We start from the raw sequence: 18,517 nt of genomic DNA on the forward strand, positions 1-18,517 counted from the left end.
TATGCTCTGATCCCAGTGATGATGTAACAGGTTTTCTTGCTCTGTTACCATAGTAATGATGTGTAACTGCATTCACCACAACACATCCATACTGGATTCACTGCAACCAACCAACCACAGCCAAACGTAGTGGTGATCACATGACCTACCCAGGCAGGTGCAGGACATGTGACGTGGACATGTGACCAGCGGCCATCTTCTGTCCTGTGTATTCCCTGTAACGGAAACTGACCTTCAATCAGCTAATTGTCCAAAGTGCCAGGATTTCCTACATCTATCTGACGAATAGGCCACCAATACTGTAGTCCTAATTGTGCAGGAAATCCGTGGGCTCATGCAGTGATTTACAATTATGTGGAAAAATGTCTGTACACAGTTTTGAAAAAAAAATAAAAATCTATAAAAAGACCACAAAATTAGATTTATTTGTGTGCTGTATTTTTTTTTAATTGAAAGTGCAATGACAGAGGGCATACTGAAAGCATAAGTAAACCATACAAAGCAAAACAAATTAGCAAACCACATGGATTTACATCAGTGCACATCCATGTTGAGCCCAGTATTGGAACCATATTTTATATGGTTAGCTGCATGTGATCCAAGTCAGTAATGTATCAAATAAAGACAAGTAAATGACAAATTCTGCTCTATGACGGTCCCAGTAAATGGGAGAGGAGTGCATATCCACTTCTTTGGGATTATAGCCTTGAGTGGTCCATGTGAAGGCTTGGCTTAAAGGTGCATTCCCACGTTAAGTTTTTCAGATGCAGTTTTGGATGCCTTAACCAGGAGTGACGTGTAAAGAGGAGCAGCAGCTCTCTATCTTACATTCTCACACATTATGATCTGCACCTGCTTTTGGCTTCAAAAACTACCACAGAAAAGACAAACATGGGAATGCAGCCTGACACACGGGGGTCTGCTGGTCCTCCGTTGCACATTTATGGACAATGATCTAAGGACCTGTATCTACCCTGGACAGCAACAAAGTTGCTTGAAATATATCTTTTCAATATTTCATACACTATATTATGGCAAAGAGTTATATACATGTATTTAAAGCAGGATGAAATAACAAACTTGGTAACATAGCGACAGTCCAGACCTTCTCTCAGGGTCATTAAACATTCAGCTAGGAGGTTAGATAAGTTCTCTAAAAAAACAGGTGCTCTCATCTAGGAGCCTGATAGAAGGTACATGATGAATGCCGTTCTTTTCCACCCTCCCTTCCATAAAGTGGTACTGTCATTTATTACTGAGGATCAACCAGATTAAGGCCCTATTCAAACAACAGTATTTTGGTCAGGATTTTCCTTCAGTTTTTGTAAGCCCAAACATATAAAAACTATATTAGATAATTATAGCTCTCCCAGGATTATGTTCCACTTCTGGTTTTGGCTTACAACCACTGAAGGAAAATACTGACCAGAATATAGTTGTATGAATAAGGCAAACAGGGATTTTGGGAAAGCCTAAAAATGAAAATGTAAAAAAAAAAAAAAAAAAAACTTTCATATGTAAGAATCTAGCCAAAGTATTTTTAATTTCCACACATCGGAAGTAGTAAAGGGTTTTACTTAAATCTTGGAAAACCCAAGTGAAGTTAATTCGGTAGTTTTGATACAGCGATCTCACTTGGGACCATGAATAAAGCATATATGAAATGGATCATATGCTTACAGGATTATCAGATACCATTGCCAGCCACAGTTCAGGACTGGGACATATGGTATTGCACATGCTTCCCACGTCAAACTGGTCTTTGTCTACATTGACAAGGAATAAATCAATAGTAGATATGATTACAATATGTATAGCAATCTGTATCAGCCCAAACCCTCAAGTACATACAACAAAAGCATACATATCATAAAAGATAAAAGGAGTGGTGTTTCATCCCATGTCGTGATAACAAATACAGAGTATGGAACCATTATATTTGTCTTTTTAGGTGGCTCTTAAGTTTTAAGTTCCTTCATATTATCAAAAGAACTAATGGTAGTCTACAGAAGGAGAAGTGCTGAGGGATACAATGAGCGAGCAAGTGCCACAGTAAGGAGCTGTTGATTTGCCTTAAACTGGGGAGAAATTTCTACAAAAGTTTTAGACACAGCTGTTATACAAAATATTTGACAATGTGGCCCAAACTATATAAATGTAGTTCTCTTGTAAATACGAGCTCATGCCAAGTGCTAAAATATTATATCAAGAGTAAAATAAATCCTTCATATTATCCCAAATCAGGTTTTGGATTGTACCGTTGAATGCCATTTCGTTTACTACAAAGGATATATTATTGTGCTGATTTTAAGCTCCAAAGCGCAGTTCTTGAGGATGCATATGATTGGAGGAATACAAGGCTACATTTGAGGCAGTGATAGGGATGGCAAGTCTGCACAAAGTGTTCCGTGCTGAATTATTGCAGATTTTCAATATCAATAGTGGCAGTCCACTGCAGAAGATTAGCAAGCGTGGGTTAAAAAATGTGTGCTACCTATAATGTGCGGCCCACATGGAACATTCTGTGCTTATTTTTTATAAATATTATATGGAATAAATGTGATCTAGAAAATCTTGATTCAGTGGTTAGTTTATGAACAAGGGACCAACCACATTGCCCGAGAACATGACTCGGTGCTCATAGACATTATAAGAAGATGCAAGGAGTTCCTTACTCTATGCAAAACAATAGTGCCAAACTGAATTCAGTATTACAGTGCCATTGCTGCTCTTATGCCGGGGAAAAGGATCTCTGTACATTATATATAATCATGATGCAAGTAGTCCATGTATTATAATGATATCTCATGCATGGTGTCCCTTTTCCCCCCATGGAAGAGTAGCCCCAAACTGTAATCATGTACACACCTCAAAGCTGCAGTCTGTGTGTGCCTTTGTCAGTCAGTCTCTTACACATTCACAGCTCCCTCACCCCTCCTCCGGGACTCACCACACGCTGTTAGAAGGTAGCTAGGTAATGTGAATCAAACATATAAAAGTACTGAAATTATTCAGAGTGCTAACAAAGGCAATTTAAAATCAGCATAGCATAGCCTATGAACCCGTTACCAGCATAAAATGGCATTCCTGGTGACAGGTTCGCATTAAGAGGTTGCAGGGGGACCGTCATGTCTGACGCCCATCTCTTCTCGGTGCGTCTTCACGTTGCAGTTAAAACAGGTTTAGGTGCAGTTTATTATTTTAACAAGTGAAATACATGAATTAAACAGTTTTCGCCTTCAAAATCAAATTGTAAATGGAGCTCTGATGGTACTTGTAACCATACCCTTACTGTCTGCATCTCTGCTTCTGTAGCTCATAGAACCACAAGTCGAATGTGATTTGAAAGCAAATACCTTTCTTCTAATCCGATACTAGGACTGTGATTCTTGCTGCAATAGGCATCAATATAGGCATATATTGGTATATATTTATATTTATATTTATTATACGAGCAGAAATATAGGCATCAGAACTGATGCTCCCCCTCCAGCCTCTAATTCAGAAGCGTTAAACCACATAAACATCATAACTTCACTTCATATTTGCTCAATCCACTGCAAGGATCCCAAGATTACAATATATTAGTATTATTCTCACATCAATGGCCATTTTGTCTTAAAGCTGTCTCACATAAAGGGTCTAAAATGTGTTGGTTACATAGCAACCAATCACAGCAAATATTTAATTTATCCAAGCAGAATAAAAATAAAAGCTATAATACAATTGTCTGTAACAGGCAACAATCCAACTTTATCTTTAGATTTAACAAAAAAAAAAAAACCTTTAAGAAAAATTTGGTTCCAAATGAAACTTATTATGGTACAAAATACATTTTCTTTTGTACCGTTCTATATTTACAAATGGAATATCTCTACATAGAGGATGAATATTTAACTGGCAGTAGTATACATGGACTATTGTGCAAGAACGCCTTGGTTGTACCAAAAATTATGCCTTCCCCAGCCTCTTGTCAAACTCCCAAATTTTTAAAACATTGGGTAGAGTGATGGTGGAGCCGAGTCCGTGATCCACAGAAGTGTCACATCTCCCTAGTATCTGCACACATTTTGCTCGTCACTTATATTTTGGGAACTGCAAGAAAGTAAGAAAATTCCCCCTCCTGTGGATTGAAAGAGGATATATTGTAACTTTACTGGTCTAATGTATAGATCACACACAAATCAATGGTTTCATGCTACCTCTGCTGTCAGAACCTACACAAGGCATCCCCAAAAGGGGAATTGGATGAGTCAGCTTTTTAATGGCTTCCTATGAAAGCAAGAAGTATTGTTTATGCAGGTCCTCAGTGGATTCATTACAATGAAAGGAACTATGTTTTATTAAAAAATAAAATCACTCTAATTTTTATATGAATAAGTGTATTATAAATTGCAAGATGGCGCTTCCAGGGGACATACCACATTATACTATCCACAAATAATTACTTATTATTCCCAACTATAAAACAATATTGTATAAAAGGTATACAGCATATATCAACTATAATCATGAGATTGTCATGGCTTCATGTGTGCACTCAAACACGTGTACTTGTCTCTCAATACCAAGAGCTGTACTGTAACAGAATTGAAGTAGAAATAAACAAAAACATTGTATGGAAACCATGTTCCAAATAAGGTACTGTTAAAAGCCAAGTCCGCCTAATGATACTTTATTGAGCCCATCACAGACTAAAGAGATACTTACCCTTTGCTCTTAATATTTATATCACAATTAAAGGGGTTGTCTCAAGTACTGTTCACACTAACTAATGGAGCACTCAATATGTAAGGGAGTGCCGGAAACAGTCTTGGCTATCTTCGGCCATTCTTCTAGAATATGAATGAGAGCGTTGTTAATAGACAAATGCTGTGCATGGAGTGGTGCTCGACTGCTCTAAGAATTATTGGGAATCGGAACTCTGTTTTCCTGAAAAGTTGACCTACACCAGATTGTCAACCACTAGGAACAGAAACGGGGATAATGTAACCTGTCATGTGAAAATTCTGTAGACAATATGTTACAACGCATGAAGAGCTTAGCAGACCGACATACAGTATAATTTTGTGGAAAATATATTTTATTGATTTTCTTCTCTGTTCACGCTTTGTTGAGAAGACAAGTAGGTGGTCCTTCAAAGTAGTGAATGTCAAGATTCCCCCTATAACTGTGCATAAGGGCATAGCTGCTTTACTTCTGAGCACAGATAGAAATAGATAAGTTATACTGTATCTATATATCTGTATCTTATACTGTACCTGAAAACTCTGTCAGCAACATTATCGGCTCAATAGCATGCTGCAGGGAGATTAGACTCTATTGCTTCTCATACAACAGGTTTCCCATCAGACCCAGAACTCTGGTGGTAACTTAAAAAAACAGAGCATGTTCATCAATGTGAAAACTGCAACGCATGTACATCAGACTTATCCGTGTGACATTTGCCACATGACTTTGGGCCACATTTATTGCCATCACCTCCTGGTTAGGAGACCTGCAATGCAGCAGCACATGCCTCCAGCAACGCAGCCTTGCATGCACCAGGCATTAAATCTACCACCCAAATCAAGCATAATCCTGGTTTATCATGCTCAATTTTGATGGTAGATTTCCTTTAATGATCAAATGTATCTACAATAAATCATATTACTCCTATGCACAACTTATGTCTTACTCCACCCCTTCTTCCTCTTCTCTAGTGGTTACTAACTTAGAAAGAAGAAAGTATAGATGATTTCCGGTAACCACTGATACAGCCAATGTATGACCTGGAGCTATATACACAGAATTATACGAAATGTTAAGTCAAGTCTACTTGCAACATGGCTTCTTTATTATTTATTGTAGATTCATTAGGGAAATATCAAAAACAGTCTGCAAAAATGATTTATAAACGTGTTTCAGAAAAGGGTGTTTAGTCCTTGCATCATATGGAACTATCATGCTTGGAGTCCCTTTCTTTGGGGAGTGTTTGGTGTATGAAATCCGGCCACTAAACAGTCCATGTTTCACAAATGTACTTATCCCACTTATCTCAAAGAAGCCTAAAACCAAAGTAAAATAATTTTCTATAGACAGAGAACACATAATTAAATGAGGTCTCCCAAGATTTTGACACCGATGTCCTAGACTAGATCATAGTATTGGAACATTTATGAAACTTTAACAAAAAAGTCATAAGTGGTTCATTTATCTTTAGCCTAGACATTTGTGTCCATTTTTAAGTGGAACTGGACCGGTGTGATTTATCTTAGAGGATTGGAGTCTGCTTTTTTTTTTTTTTGCACAAAAATCACAAATTCTTCTTCAACCCGTTCTAAGCTTTTTCCTATGCCCACTGAGAAGTGGAGTTTATTTTTTTTTTCACAATCTCTGTAAAAGGTTGCACATTACTGCACAAATAGTCCACAACTGGACTATTGATATATCAATCACAACACTGAAAAACTCTGTTGGGGCGAACTTTTGTTGGTCAAGTGAAAGTCTGAAAATTTTGAGCAAATCTGAAAATTAACCAAAAAAGTATACGAGTGAAAAAAATTGCAGTACAGCTTTAAATTTTGGTTTTGTGAACTAGTCATACTGAAGTTGGTTGTGGTGGACAACAAAGATAGTTTTATTTTTGTCCATTATCATAAATCTACTCAAAGTCAAGGAGCCATATGCAGTCAGCTCCATACACGTAGTAGTAAGGTTGTCTATTTAAGTTAAATAATTTGAGTTGCAGTCACCTGGGGTTGACCATATACAATGTAAAAATGTCTTTTTCTGGCTACAAGTACTAGGTTTTCTCTGGAGCCACGGATATTAACTGATTGATGGGTGTTTTCCACCTCCTTTAATCTAATATTAATGGGAATCTCCATATTGAGAATATGTGACCGAATTTAAGCGTCCTTTCGATGAGATTATCTAATATGACAGCAAATTTTGTAAGTATTCTATTTCAAACCTATTAGAAAACAGTTTCGAGAACACATTTTGTTCAACTAGAAAAAACCCTTCCAAAAAAACCGAGAATGGATTCAAATATCAAATTTCTTTTAAAAAAAATATCGAAATTTACTTTGGCAGAAAGGGATTTTTTTCTCATTTAAGTGCCTAACCACGGGAAAACATTTAAAAAGAAACGACAGCCCTATCCCCAAATACTAACAAGACGAGAAAAAAAAATACACTTTGCTGGCGTAGACTTACATTCACCCGTCACATTTCCATGTTACATTTCCCACTTAAAAACGGGAAATTGGAAATATTATGTACAAGATTTAGTAACATAACTCAAAGGAAAAATGCTGCAATAGTTTTAGAAATAGAAAACAAAAAGTTATTTTCTCACAGAATATTTCCTATAAAAGATATGTAACAAAGTTGTAATACCTATAAAATGGCTATTACTAAAACAAAGCTTTCGTCAATAAGCCTCTAGTACTTTGAATGAGGAAAATGGCTTCACAAAGTGGTAGTCTAAATTCCCACAGTGAGGGCACTGTTGAACGTTGCTGTATTCGGAAAAATACTGCATTCCAATGCGAACATCGATGACGGGTTTCCCACAATGCTTGCAGTTCAGCCGAGCCTAGAACAACCAAGAGAAGATTACTGTAGTGGACAATATTAACACCTTTGGCAATATGTGGAATATCATTTTGCTTTTTTTCTTCACAGGTATCAAGACTTTGAGAAGCCACAAAGATTTGACAGATACAAATGGGGCACGATAGATACTATTACATGGTAAGTCATGGTTTTTACAATTTTGACAGTATGAGTAGAGGTGCCTTTTCATGTAAAGGCATCAGGGTTTTTAACAGCAGGTGTAAACACAACCCAACATAGTGGGAGAAAATCATGTGGGCTGTACATCAGCATATGCCCTCGACACATACCCCAAACATATCTATAGGAGTCCCTACTGTTCTGCTTCTGACAACTGTTTGGATCTGGCCCAGCACTATATTGTGGACCTTATTTGTGCACCTCATGCATTGAAGATTCTTTTTAGAATGACACATAATTGTCTTGGTTTTTCATATTGCAATTACCATTCCCTCTGCCACTTTGCCACCTGTGGTGCTTTAAAAGACCCATCACACCATTTCTCACTCCTGTGAAATATATATGCTAAATGTGTCCACAGACCTATTGGCAGGCGTAGGCAACTTTTTCCCTCTGTCTACTCAGTACATGTCGCATTCACTGGAAACACTGGATCCTGCTTGTGAGCACAATATATGCTCAGCAGAAGCCATTAGAAGCAATGGTGGATGAATGCAACTCTATGGCATCCATCTCTATTCTCTGCTGAACATAAACTGTGGTTGGTCCCTCAATAATATAACTGTCCATTTATGGACAATTATCTCGGTCAGGAGACACCCTGAGCATTCCCAACCTCAAATATGCCTACTGCCAATGTTTACTCCTTCTTTGGCTTTCAGAGGGGAGGATCTGAATCCACTGTATCCCACTATTTGAACATACAGTATAAGTTTGCTGTTCCCCTGAAAATTAGACCTAGCGAAAGCGATTAGTCCCCCCCCCCCCTCCCCCATGCCATACATGAGTATTGTAGATTATTTAGCTACTGCAAGAGGCTGTGACATGGGTGATAGATTCATGGGATAAAATCAAAAGAAATTTCAGCGTAAAATTTAGGGTTTAGAGAGTTATAATAAGGTTGCAAAAGATGATGATATGAATTAAAATACCAGAATTGGCAAATGCAGCATAGACTGTTGTACATGGAAATAGTCACAAGAAATTCTTGATTGAATTCAGAGTTTGGCTGGTTATGATGAGGTTTGTGATGACATGACTACATTTTCTTTTTCAGAATGTAAAGACAAATGTTACAGTTTTTATACAATTTTAGAGAAGATTTACAAGCTTCACTTATGATCAATAGTTATTGTAAACCAATGTTTCACATCAATGTACACTGGGGAAAGTCTCCAGAATATGGGTTCTACAAGCATTTACGTAATTGTTTCTGCAGCAAATCTGCCATGTGCAAGCTTAACATTACATTTATCTTTTTCCATGAATATTATCTACACAAAGAAAATCCACAAACCTGACAACATGGAGATGCTGCCAAGATATCATAAGTATACATTGTTCCCAGCTGATGCCAGCTTCCATCCCATCGAGACTTGCATTTTATGCAGATGATTTTATGAACACCTTCTAAGCAGTCCACGCAGACAGCATACAAATGCATTAGTCTTCCTATGATGAGGAAAGGACAGAGCACAGTTAAAAAACAGAGCAAAAAAAAAATCACATCAAATTTGAAGAGAAATGTTTCCTAGCACCACCTTGTGGACACCATGTGTAATGCAATACCTCACATACTATGCCTAATTAAATAACACCTTTTACGTTGCATTAAATAAATAATACTACAGTATGGCAGTATATGAGAATTTTACTCCTCATACATTGCAATGTGCTGATAGCACATTGTAATGCATGGGTTAACCCGAAGTACCCTTGGGTCTTCGTGAGACCGGAGGCTACCATGGCGGCAGATCGCCGCTCCCCGATGACGTCACGGGGAGCGACGATCCTCGGAATGACATGGGCGCCGCCATCTTTTTGAAGCCGCCGGCAGATTTGCATTATGCAGCAAAGACTTACCGGCTATGGAGAGGGCACGGCTCGCAAGCCCTTTCCATGCACCGGGATCCGGCATGTGACGTAATACTACGTCACATGTCGGTAAGGGGTTAAAAGTGCTCAAAAGGCCATACAGTGCTTAAAATTATAGCATTGAAAACGTTATCAAAAGTCGCAAAAACTGACACCACCCACAGCTCCATATGAAGTATGAAACAGTTATTAGCGCCAAATGATGGCAAAATGTTGTTTTTTTGTACAGGAGGTTTAAATTTTTGTAAATGTATGAAAACATTATAAAATCTTTACAAATTTGATATCCCTGTGATTGCAACGACCCAAAGAATGAATGAAAAGACATGTCATTTGGGGCCCACAGTGAAAACTGTAAAAACCAAGCCCTCAAAAATGAGGTGCAAACGCATTTTTTTCACCCTTTTCACTGCATTTGGATTTTTTTTCCCCGCTTCCCAGTACACGGACGGCATGGAATATTAAATACTGTTACTATGAAGTGCAATTGGTTACGCAGAAAACAAGCCATCACACAGCTCTCTACATGGAAAAATATGTATGGAGTGAAAAATGAAAACGCAAAAATGAAAAAGGGCCTTGGAGGGAAGGGATTTTAAAAAATGTACACTGTTATAAATAAACTCCCTCACCTACTGATTAAACTACTACAGGCTTTCTTCCGTGAAATTGCAAAAGGTAGACTTCCCCGCCTGAATATCTGCAAACTAATATTATAGGCCATCCCAACTGCAATCCTCGCTAAAATAAATACTGTCTGCCATCCTTAATGCATGAGGACCAGGTAGGCTTTATACTAACCCACCAAGCCCCCGGACAACATCATATGTGTTTCAACACATGTTTCAAATGCCGTAAAAAGACCATTGGAAAAGACATGGCATTCAAGGTCTTTTCATCAAAATAATAAAACGCCTTTATTACCTATGTCCCCTCTGACGCTATACTGTAGTATAGCGCCTTTAATCAAAAAAATTTGATTGATCTCAACTTAAAGGGGCATTCCAGGAATAAGCATAATTCATATACAAGTGGGTACTCAAAATATAAGCTAATGTGTAATTAGTTGTTTTATAAAATGTTGCTCCCCTTAGCAGAAAATGCTGTGACATAGACTCTAATGAAGAATTAAAATGCTACTGGTCCTTTAATCAGTCCGTTAATTTCCTCCGCGCGGTCCGTTGCAGAGCATACACAGGACAGAAGATGGCCGCTGGTCACATGTCCACATCATGTCCTGTACCTGCCTGGGCAGGTCATGTGATCACCACTATGTTTGGCTGTAGTGGGTTGGTTGCAGTGCATCCAGTATGGCCAGTGTTGTGGTGATGTGCAGGGATGGCAGTTACACATCATTACTATGGTAACAGAACAAGAAAATCTGTTAGATCATCACCAGGAGCAGAGGACAAGAGGTAGGAGGAGTTACTGAGAACTAAAGGATCATGGAACTTGTAGTATCCAGTGGTGGCCATCTTAGTGATAACTCCACATACTTTAGAGAGGCCACAAATTTTGTAAATCATAAAATCAAACTATTTAAGCTCCGTTTTGTGACTAATGACACTGAGTATTGTTGTATTCATTTATTTATATCATCATGGGTTTTTGTGTCAGACGTTCATATTCCCGGAATACCCCTTTAACAGCCACACTAAAGAAGATGACTACTGCCATTTCAGGGGAGCAAGGAAAGTTGAGTATTCTGCAACTATGCTACTCGTGACTAGAGCAGCAGAGGGTAGGGAGCCATAAATAGGAACAATAATACATGGTTGCGGCCGGATTTGGTACATGAGCCCCAAGTTTGACACCCATGGTATAGGTGTAACAAATTCCCCTTTTACCAATTTTAGATGACTCACATTTTCTAACACACAATGTTTTTTTCTGCCTCTTTGAACATTCAGCTGGGATTCTGTGGCTTAGTGATCTATGTCTACAAAAGACTTAAGATGATTTAGAAGCTTTAGTCAGACTCTCTTGCTCTATAATCAGCTGTACAGTAATTTCATGGTTACTTACCTCTGAAACTGGATAACTGCTGTCCCTTACAGAGTTCCTTTACTCTTTATGCAGCCATCTGACAGAGATCATTAGAATAACTTACACATCCCTCAGACTAAATTGTCCAAAATGCAGCACAGCAAATCATGCAAAACATCCAGATGAAAGCCTTCCAAAACCTGTCGATGTCTGAACCCAGTAAAAGCCATATGACAATATGACATATCCAGCACTGTGGCTTCAAGATGAAGAGAATTCACGTTTTTTACAAGTTACGTTTCTTAAGCATCCTTGTAGGCTACAGCCACAAGTCTTACAATGTCTGTAATAGCATTACATTTCCTAAAACAAATTTTAACAAAGAGTTATTGATCGCTATGACCCCAAATCATTTATCCCACATTCTATTAGTTAAGTGCAGTGTAAGATGTGGACAAGAGGTAGATCTAAATAAGAAGTAAAAAGCTAATTTTACTGTAGTTTTGTAGATATGTAACATAATAGAAATTTTGCACAATAGAAAAAATCCAATGCAGAAACAATGCTGCTCAGTGTGGAATCTTGGGCCCCAGGACCTGCCTAATTTTTATCAGACGATAGAGACTTACAGCCCTAAATGTATATCCTGAAGCAAGTACAAGTACACATGAAAGATGAAAATTACACTCATTGGTAATTGGATTTGCTCCTTAGCCTCAGCGGCACACCAGTCGGAGTGCCCCCCTGTCTCCCCTTTGGACAGGAAACAATGAGCCTTTCATATAACTTCCCTGGCATACGAGGAAGCTGGCCTCCAGACTTGGTCCCAGGCACTCTGGACCATCTTCCCTGCAACTGCTGCAGCCGGTCTCCATGCCACTCCTTTTGGAGGTTCTTGTGGATTCTCCAACATCATAGCGAAATCTCTCTCTTTTTTGGGAATGAGATCTTTTTGTCCAGAGACTGACTGGTCTTGTTCCAGGAATACCTGCACCCACGGAACTGCTAATGGTCTGTTAGCAGTGGATGTTAACAAACCCAGGAGCTTCAGAAATTGAAATCAGAGGGGACAAAAACTTTTCCTCGAGGAAGAAAGGATTTCATCAGAACTGTATTTAAAGTAATGCCCAAGAAGGTCTTCCGTTGACTTGAGGAAAATTGGATTTCTCCTCATTGATCAGCCAGCCTAGCACCAACACTGTTTCTAAAATCCAGTTAAGAGGAATCAGAAGTAAATCTTCTGTTGGGGCAAAAAAAAAGCAGGTTGTCCAAGTAAGGGATGTATATCATGTATATAGTAAGTACATGTATTCCTGTCAGATGAAAATAACCTGAAACTTCAGTTGTGATCTTTGTAAAGATGATCCTTTGTGCCACAGAAATACCAAATGGCATTGCTTGACATTGGAAATGCTACAAATACCTCAAAATTCTCAAATACTTGAATGTACTGTAACATTTGGTTTCTCTATAAGGAATATTGAAGAGTAGAAACCGTGAGGAGACTGGTACTAACACTTCCTTCTGAAGCAGCTTTAAAACATCTGATTTCAAGGCTTTCTGGTTTCTGCAATCTTATCAATATGAACCTTTTGGATGGCACTCCTGGAAAATTTTTTGATACTCCTGACCTCGTCTCTGGCGCTTTCCATTGACTTTTAATCAGGGCACTAACCCTTCTTTCCTTTTCCCCTAGACCTTGGAGACCTCTTGACATCTTCAAGACCTACAGTGGCTCTTAATGCTTTTAAGAGGGTATTGGTTTCCAACAAGGTCTCCCAGAATTATCTTCAGAGTCATCCGACTCTTCTGTTTCTCCTTTTTCCTCCTGTTATTCCACCAGGACAGATTCCATCCTTGAGATTGAAGGGTAAACGGGGGCTAATGCACAGGGGTGGATTAAAACTGCCATGGGCCCTGGGCTGTATTAATATTATAGCCCCAACAAGTCTGGAATTCATTATCTACATATGGTACTAGAATCAAGCCTCTTGGGAAATGGAGGATGCATCCTTTCTGCCTGCTTTCCATCTCCAGTATCAGAAACTTTGGAGGAATTTCAAAAGGTCCTGAAATGTGTATATGTGAATTGAGAGTAGAAACAGGTGGTCCTTCGGAGTATAAAATTTGTTGTTTGGTTGGCAACCGCACAAACCGCATATATTATAATCCACTACTGCTGATGCAGGTGGCAGACGTCGATTAACTTCAGCGTTCACTTCTTTCTTAATGATGCTAGTGAGATTAGGGATTAAAGGGCGTCGGGAAGTAAGAGTTCTCCTTACGGAGACTGCCAATTAAGGCCGCCGTGTAGGTGTATGGAGACTTATAGCCATGGATGATCCACTAGGCGACTCTGGGAAAATATGCAAATAAGTTTTCCAGGATGGGATACAGAATGGCAGATTTATCAAGCTGTCTGAAAGTCAGAATATTTCTAGTTGCCCATGGCAACCAATCACAGCTCCCCTTTAAAATATTCATGAGCACTGGTAAAATGAAAGCTGTAATTGGTTGCCATGGGCAACTAGAAATATTCTGACTTTCAGACAGCTTGATAAATCTACCCACAGTGTTTTCTTAATAGACAAAGATAAATTTCTTGCAGGCTTAGGCTCCTAAAACATATTTAATAACAAAATAAAATAAATAAATGCATAATTAGGAACTTAAACTTATCCACTGCACCCAGGAACTGACTGTACCAGGAACAAAACAGGATCCTGGGATCCAGAGAACTGGGGCCAGGCCAGATTACCTACAGCAAGATGCAACAGCACAGCTCCTTAAATTTAACATTTGGAGCCAGAATTGGTTTCTGCACCTAGGATTCGCCTCTCACGATCCTCCAATAGCTATTCATCACCCGACTGGGACAGCCAATCGCTGTCTTTCCAACACGCTGCAGGAAATACCCCATTCGCATGAGTGCCAGCACCTGTGCTTGCACCAACCCGGCATGTGGTGCAGTGTCCACGTCTTAAGAACTAGTTAAGGAAACACCTGGGTGTCCGAACCCTCCAGTCCCACTAAGCTTCCCCCAGCATACATGATATCCAAGGGGACCTCCAAAGCTGTGCATCATTCTTGGGGGTGGGCATCGATCTACGCCAGCAGCATTCTCCGGCATCCTCAAGGGTCAGGAAATGAAAACTGAAGAGGTGAGAGGAGGGGCTCATTTTAAACGGCATTCTCTTTTTTATTGTTTCCTTTACCAAGGGGAGCACTCCTCCTGGTGTGCGAATCTGAATTAAAGTACAACTGTGAAGTATAAAAACTTTTGCCTAACTAGGCACTAAGCAAAAATAAGAAATTCTCTAATTTACTCTAATTAGCCATCCACTGATGTTTAGCTGCAAGCGGAGGCTTTACCTTGCCCCCCAGGCTAATCTCAACTTCCTGGTTACCATGGGAAACCATATGGAACAGATAGAGACGACAGGAGGCTTGATGGGAGTGGCTGTAGAAGAGGAGTGCAAGATAATAGGACCTTGGAGTGATGTCACAAGCATGTGACTCATCACATGCTTCAGATCGGCCAATTACAAACATGCTGTCCCGATTCCGATGAATGCTGCCCTTAGCTAATGTCACAACGAGGAAGTGCCGCCCACTTCAGCAAAAGCAGAATATGATTTGGTAAGAAATTATGATAGATACACCAACTTGTTTCTACAGTTAGGAAGAAGCCAGCAGCATGATACAGGTATCATTTGAATTGTTATCAAAGGCTCTCTCCAGCTGTGCTAAAACTATTTTGTCAGTAACTTTACAGTTACGCTTTAAGGCTTTAAATTTGAGCAAGATTCTCTCTAGTGGAACTATTACGGGAGTAAAAATAATTTAGTTCATCGGATTGCATCAAAAAATGTTCAACAAATCTGCAATGTGTAAAAGTGACAACGAACTCTGACGCTTGTCCTCTTTTTAAAAAGTGACCCTGTAACCAGATTTTAACCTATTAAACTACTAGTCCCCTCGGGTGTTGTAGGAAATGCGCTTTCTAGAATTCCCACTACGTGAAATGTCACCATTTTATCTATAAAAATAAAAATCCCCTCCAAAATCATGTATAAATGAGCAAAGAGTCAGGAGGTTGCAGGGGAAGCATTAAATCAGACGCCCCCATCTTCGATTGTTTAGTATCATGATGTGATTCTGATGTCATATTAAAGGGGTTAAAAATTTTAAAAACCCTATACTTACTTCCACCGGGGGTTGGACATTGTACCGCACTGCCCTCTCTGTGCCTTGCCCATGTTTGTTTACAGAGGAAGGCACGATGTGCTCTGACTACTTCCGCCTGCCAGGCACGGCCACTCGTACACTGCGCCCGATAGACATTGAAACTAATGTTGAAGCAGGGGATCAATGGGTATGTCAGGTGGATGGGAGTTGTCAAGCAGAGTGTGCCTACCTCTGTAAACAAATAGGGGCATTGCACCACTGGTGAAGGACAAAGAAAAAAAAAAATCAACAGCATAAAAAGCTATTGGTTTACAATGCTGGATTGTGGTGGTATATTTCCTTTAAATAGACAGGAAATAGATCAAACTTGGTCTTCAGTTGCCTGCATGTCCGGCTCCATAGCTCACAGAAACGCAATGCTGATGTGATCTAAAAGATGAGATTCTTATCTTAAATATGACACCAAAAACATATCAAGGTCCCTGGAAATATGTTGAGATTTCATATTATTGTGATGGAATATAGTGAATCAGGTCATTTCATAAAACATTTTTCAACACCGTACAAACAATTTACCTTGAAGATGGCAAGGAACGTCATAATCAATCTCATCATGTCTTGACGGGCTGAGAAATAGTGTTCCATCCACCAATGGGAACTGTTCAAACACAGGGAGCACCCGATGGCATAACGCACAATTGACAACGTTTCTGTGACTAGCACTGAGGGCTGATAAGATAAATTTCCGGAGGTCTTCCCCCTGTCCAACCTGTGCATCATCCTCCATACGTACATGAAAAGTATTCAGTTTATGCCGTGGTATATGAGCTAATAATTCTGAAAGGTCAAGTCTCCGGAGAAATTGGACTGGTGCATCTAAACGTCCAGACCGGTGAGCCTGTAATCCAGAAATACTATAGTCAAAGTGAGTATTCCTGAGCACTCCACCAGATGCAATATTTTTCTTGTGAGGTTCCAAATGAATAGCGTTCTTTAAAAATTCTCCTAAGTATCTAGAGCTGCGGGGGACGTTAAAATGAGAAGGGGAGAGGATGGGATAGCCAGCAGGGGGTGACTGACCCGGAGAAATACATGGAGAACGGAGCCCATGTGAGCCACCACTGCACTTTTCCTGGGAGTTCTGTCTGTCCACCGAATGCCTACGTGGAAGGTCAAAGGTCATTCCTTTTTGAGGCTTTGTTGATCCACGACATTTCTTTACATCATCGGAGGACTCTGACATGGATCTACCTGTGGTTTTTTCTGGAACAGATTTTTTCTTCTTTTCATCCTGCATTCTTTTTACCTGATACCAGTCTGTATCTTTCTTCAAGTGGCCCTGTCCACAGCGACAAGAGCAAAACCGAAAAGCCAGGTCATATCCTTTTTTAGTCCACATGTTCTGGCGACACTGCTTCTCATTCCAGCTTCTTGCTCTACCAATGCAATTGAACTGGACAAGAATGCTGCTTTCCCACTCATAAAAGCATTGCAGATGCATCCATGTACTAAATGGGCAGTGCTCATTATTACAGATGACTTTCTGATAGTCGTCCTTTTCCAGGTCAACAGGTCTACCTAGACTACAAATAAGTGGAGTGGCACAAGCCGCTTCTGTGATAGGAGACAAAAAAAAGGAACAGTAAAAAAAAAAAAAATTGTAATTCAAAGTACAAAATGAAGCAACTTTTTTTTATACTATAAAAACATCAAAAGAAGCCTCCCACAAACATTACAAAGATATACAGTGGCAATTACAGAGAAGGTTTATTAAAGCGAACCTGTCAATGGGAATCTGAGTTTTAGCTGGTGAGAGGTTCCAATAGCCTTGTGATATGCCGACTTTAAAACTGCCTTTGTCAGCATTCAGAATCATTTTAGTAGTTTATAATATTTTGATTTACATTACCTGGCGCCCTGCCATATAAAGCGGGGGCAGCTGCAGCCTGCATCTCCTCATGCATTCCTCCTCTCCTTCACACCTTCCCCCTCCCCCCATGCCTACTCAATGCACATGACAAGAAGTAGGGAGAGATGTGAGGGAGCTGAATGAGTGTGGAGGAGAGGAGACTGACACAGACACACACAGACTGTAGCTGCTCCCTCCCCAGAACTCACCACATGCTGCTTGCAGGGAGCCAGGTAATGTGAAACATATGAACTACTAATATGATTTATAATGTTTTCCTGGCTTGGTATGGCATGTTATACTCCACTGATCAATGTCCAGGTGTCAGACTGACAATGTGTATGCTACAGTTTTACATATTGTGTCCCTGAATAGTTCCAAGTAATTTCCACATATTTTATCGTTAGGGTTAACCCATTTGTTGCATTTTTATTTTTTAAATCCACATTTCATATACATAGGAAGGTCTAATATTGGAACCATGCTCTTTCCTCAGATATGAATGGAACCATAGAAAAAAAAAACCTTATTTTAATTCACATTACTTTTCATTAAAAAATTCAGGCACAGACAAAATTTAGACACTTGTGGTTTTGTATCATCTATGAGTGTCTAGTGTATGAGGTCGTAACTACATAAAATCAGACTGAATCCTTTATACAGCAGATGTGAAGAGCTTTAGAGAGTTTTAGATATTTTTAAGCACTTTATGTACAGTTCTACTATGGCTGTTATTCATGTTTCTTTTAGGGAAATCTCATTGTATGTCATAAAATC

The 18,517-nt window shown here is 39.4% G+C and overlaps 1 protein-coding gene across 2 annotated transcripts in view; it reads right to left on the bottom strand.

Moving 5' to 3' along the window:
• Nucleotides 1-5,062: 5,062 nt before the first annotated feature.
• HECA (hdc homolog, cell cycle regulator) overlaps nucleotides 5,063-18,517 on the bottom strand; it is a 35,527-nt gene continuing 22,072 nt past the window's right edge. The window contains exons 2-5 of one of the 2 annotated variants that reach the window (XM_072141387.1): nucleotides 16,408-17,445; nucleotides 9,080-9,234; nucleotides 7,384-7,582; nucleotides 5,063-5,372 (exon numbers count right to left, since the gene is read on the bottom strand). In XM_072141387.1, the coding sequence (XP_071997488.1) occupies nucleotides 7,418-7,582; nucleotides 9,080-9,234; nucleotides 16,408-17,445 (1,358 nt within the window). In that variant the 3' untranslated portion in view covers nucleotides 5,063-5,372; nucleotides 7,384-7,417. Of the gene's footprint in view, nucleotides 7,583-9,079; nucleotides 9,235-16,407; nucleotides 17,446-18,517 lie in introns of both variants that reach the window. The other variant, XM_072141386.1, reaches the window with a different exon arrangement.

This window comes from Engystomops pustulosus, chromosome 3, assembly GCF_040894005.1.
Source record: "Engystomops pustulosus chromosome 3, aEngPut4.maternal, whole genome shotgun sequence".
In the NCBI taxonomy this organism is placed as follows: Eukaryota; Metazoa; Chordata; class Amphibia; order Anura; family Leptodactylidae; genus Engystomops; species Engystomops pustulosus.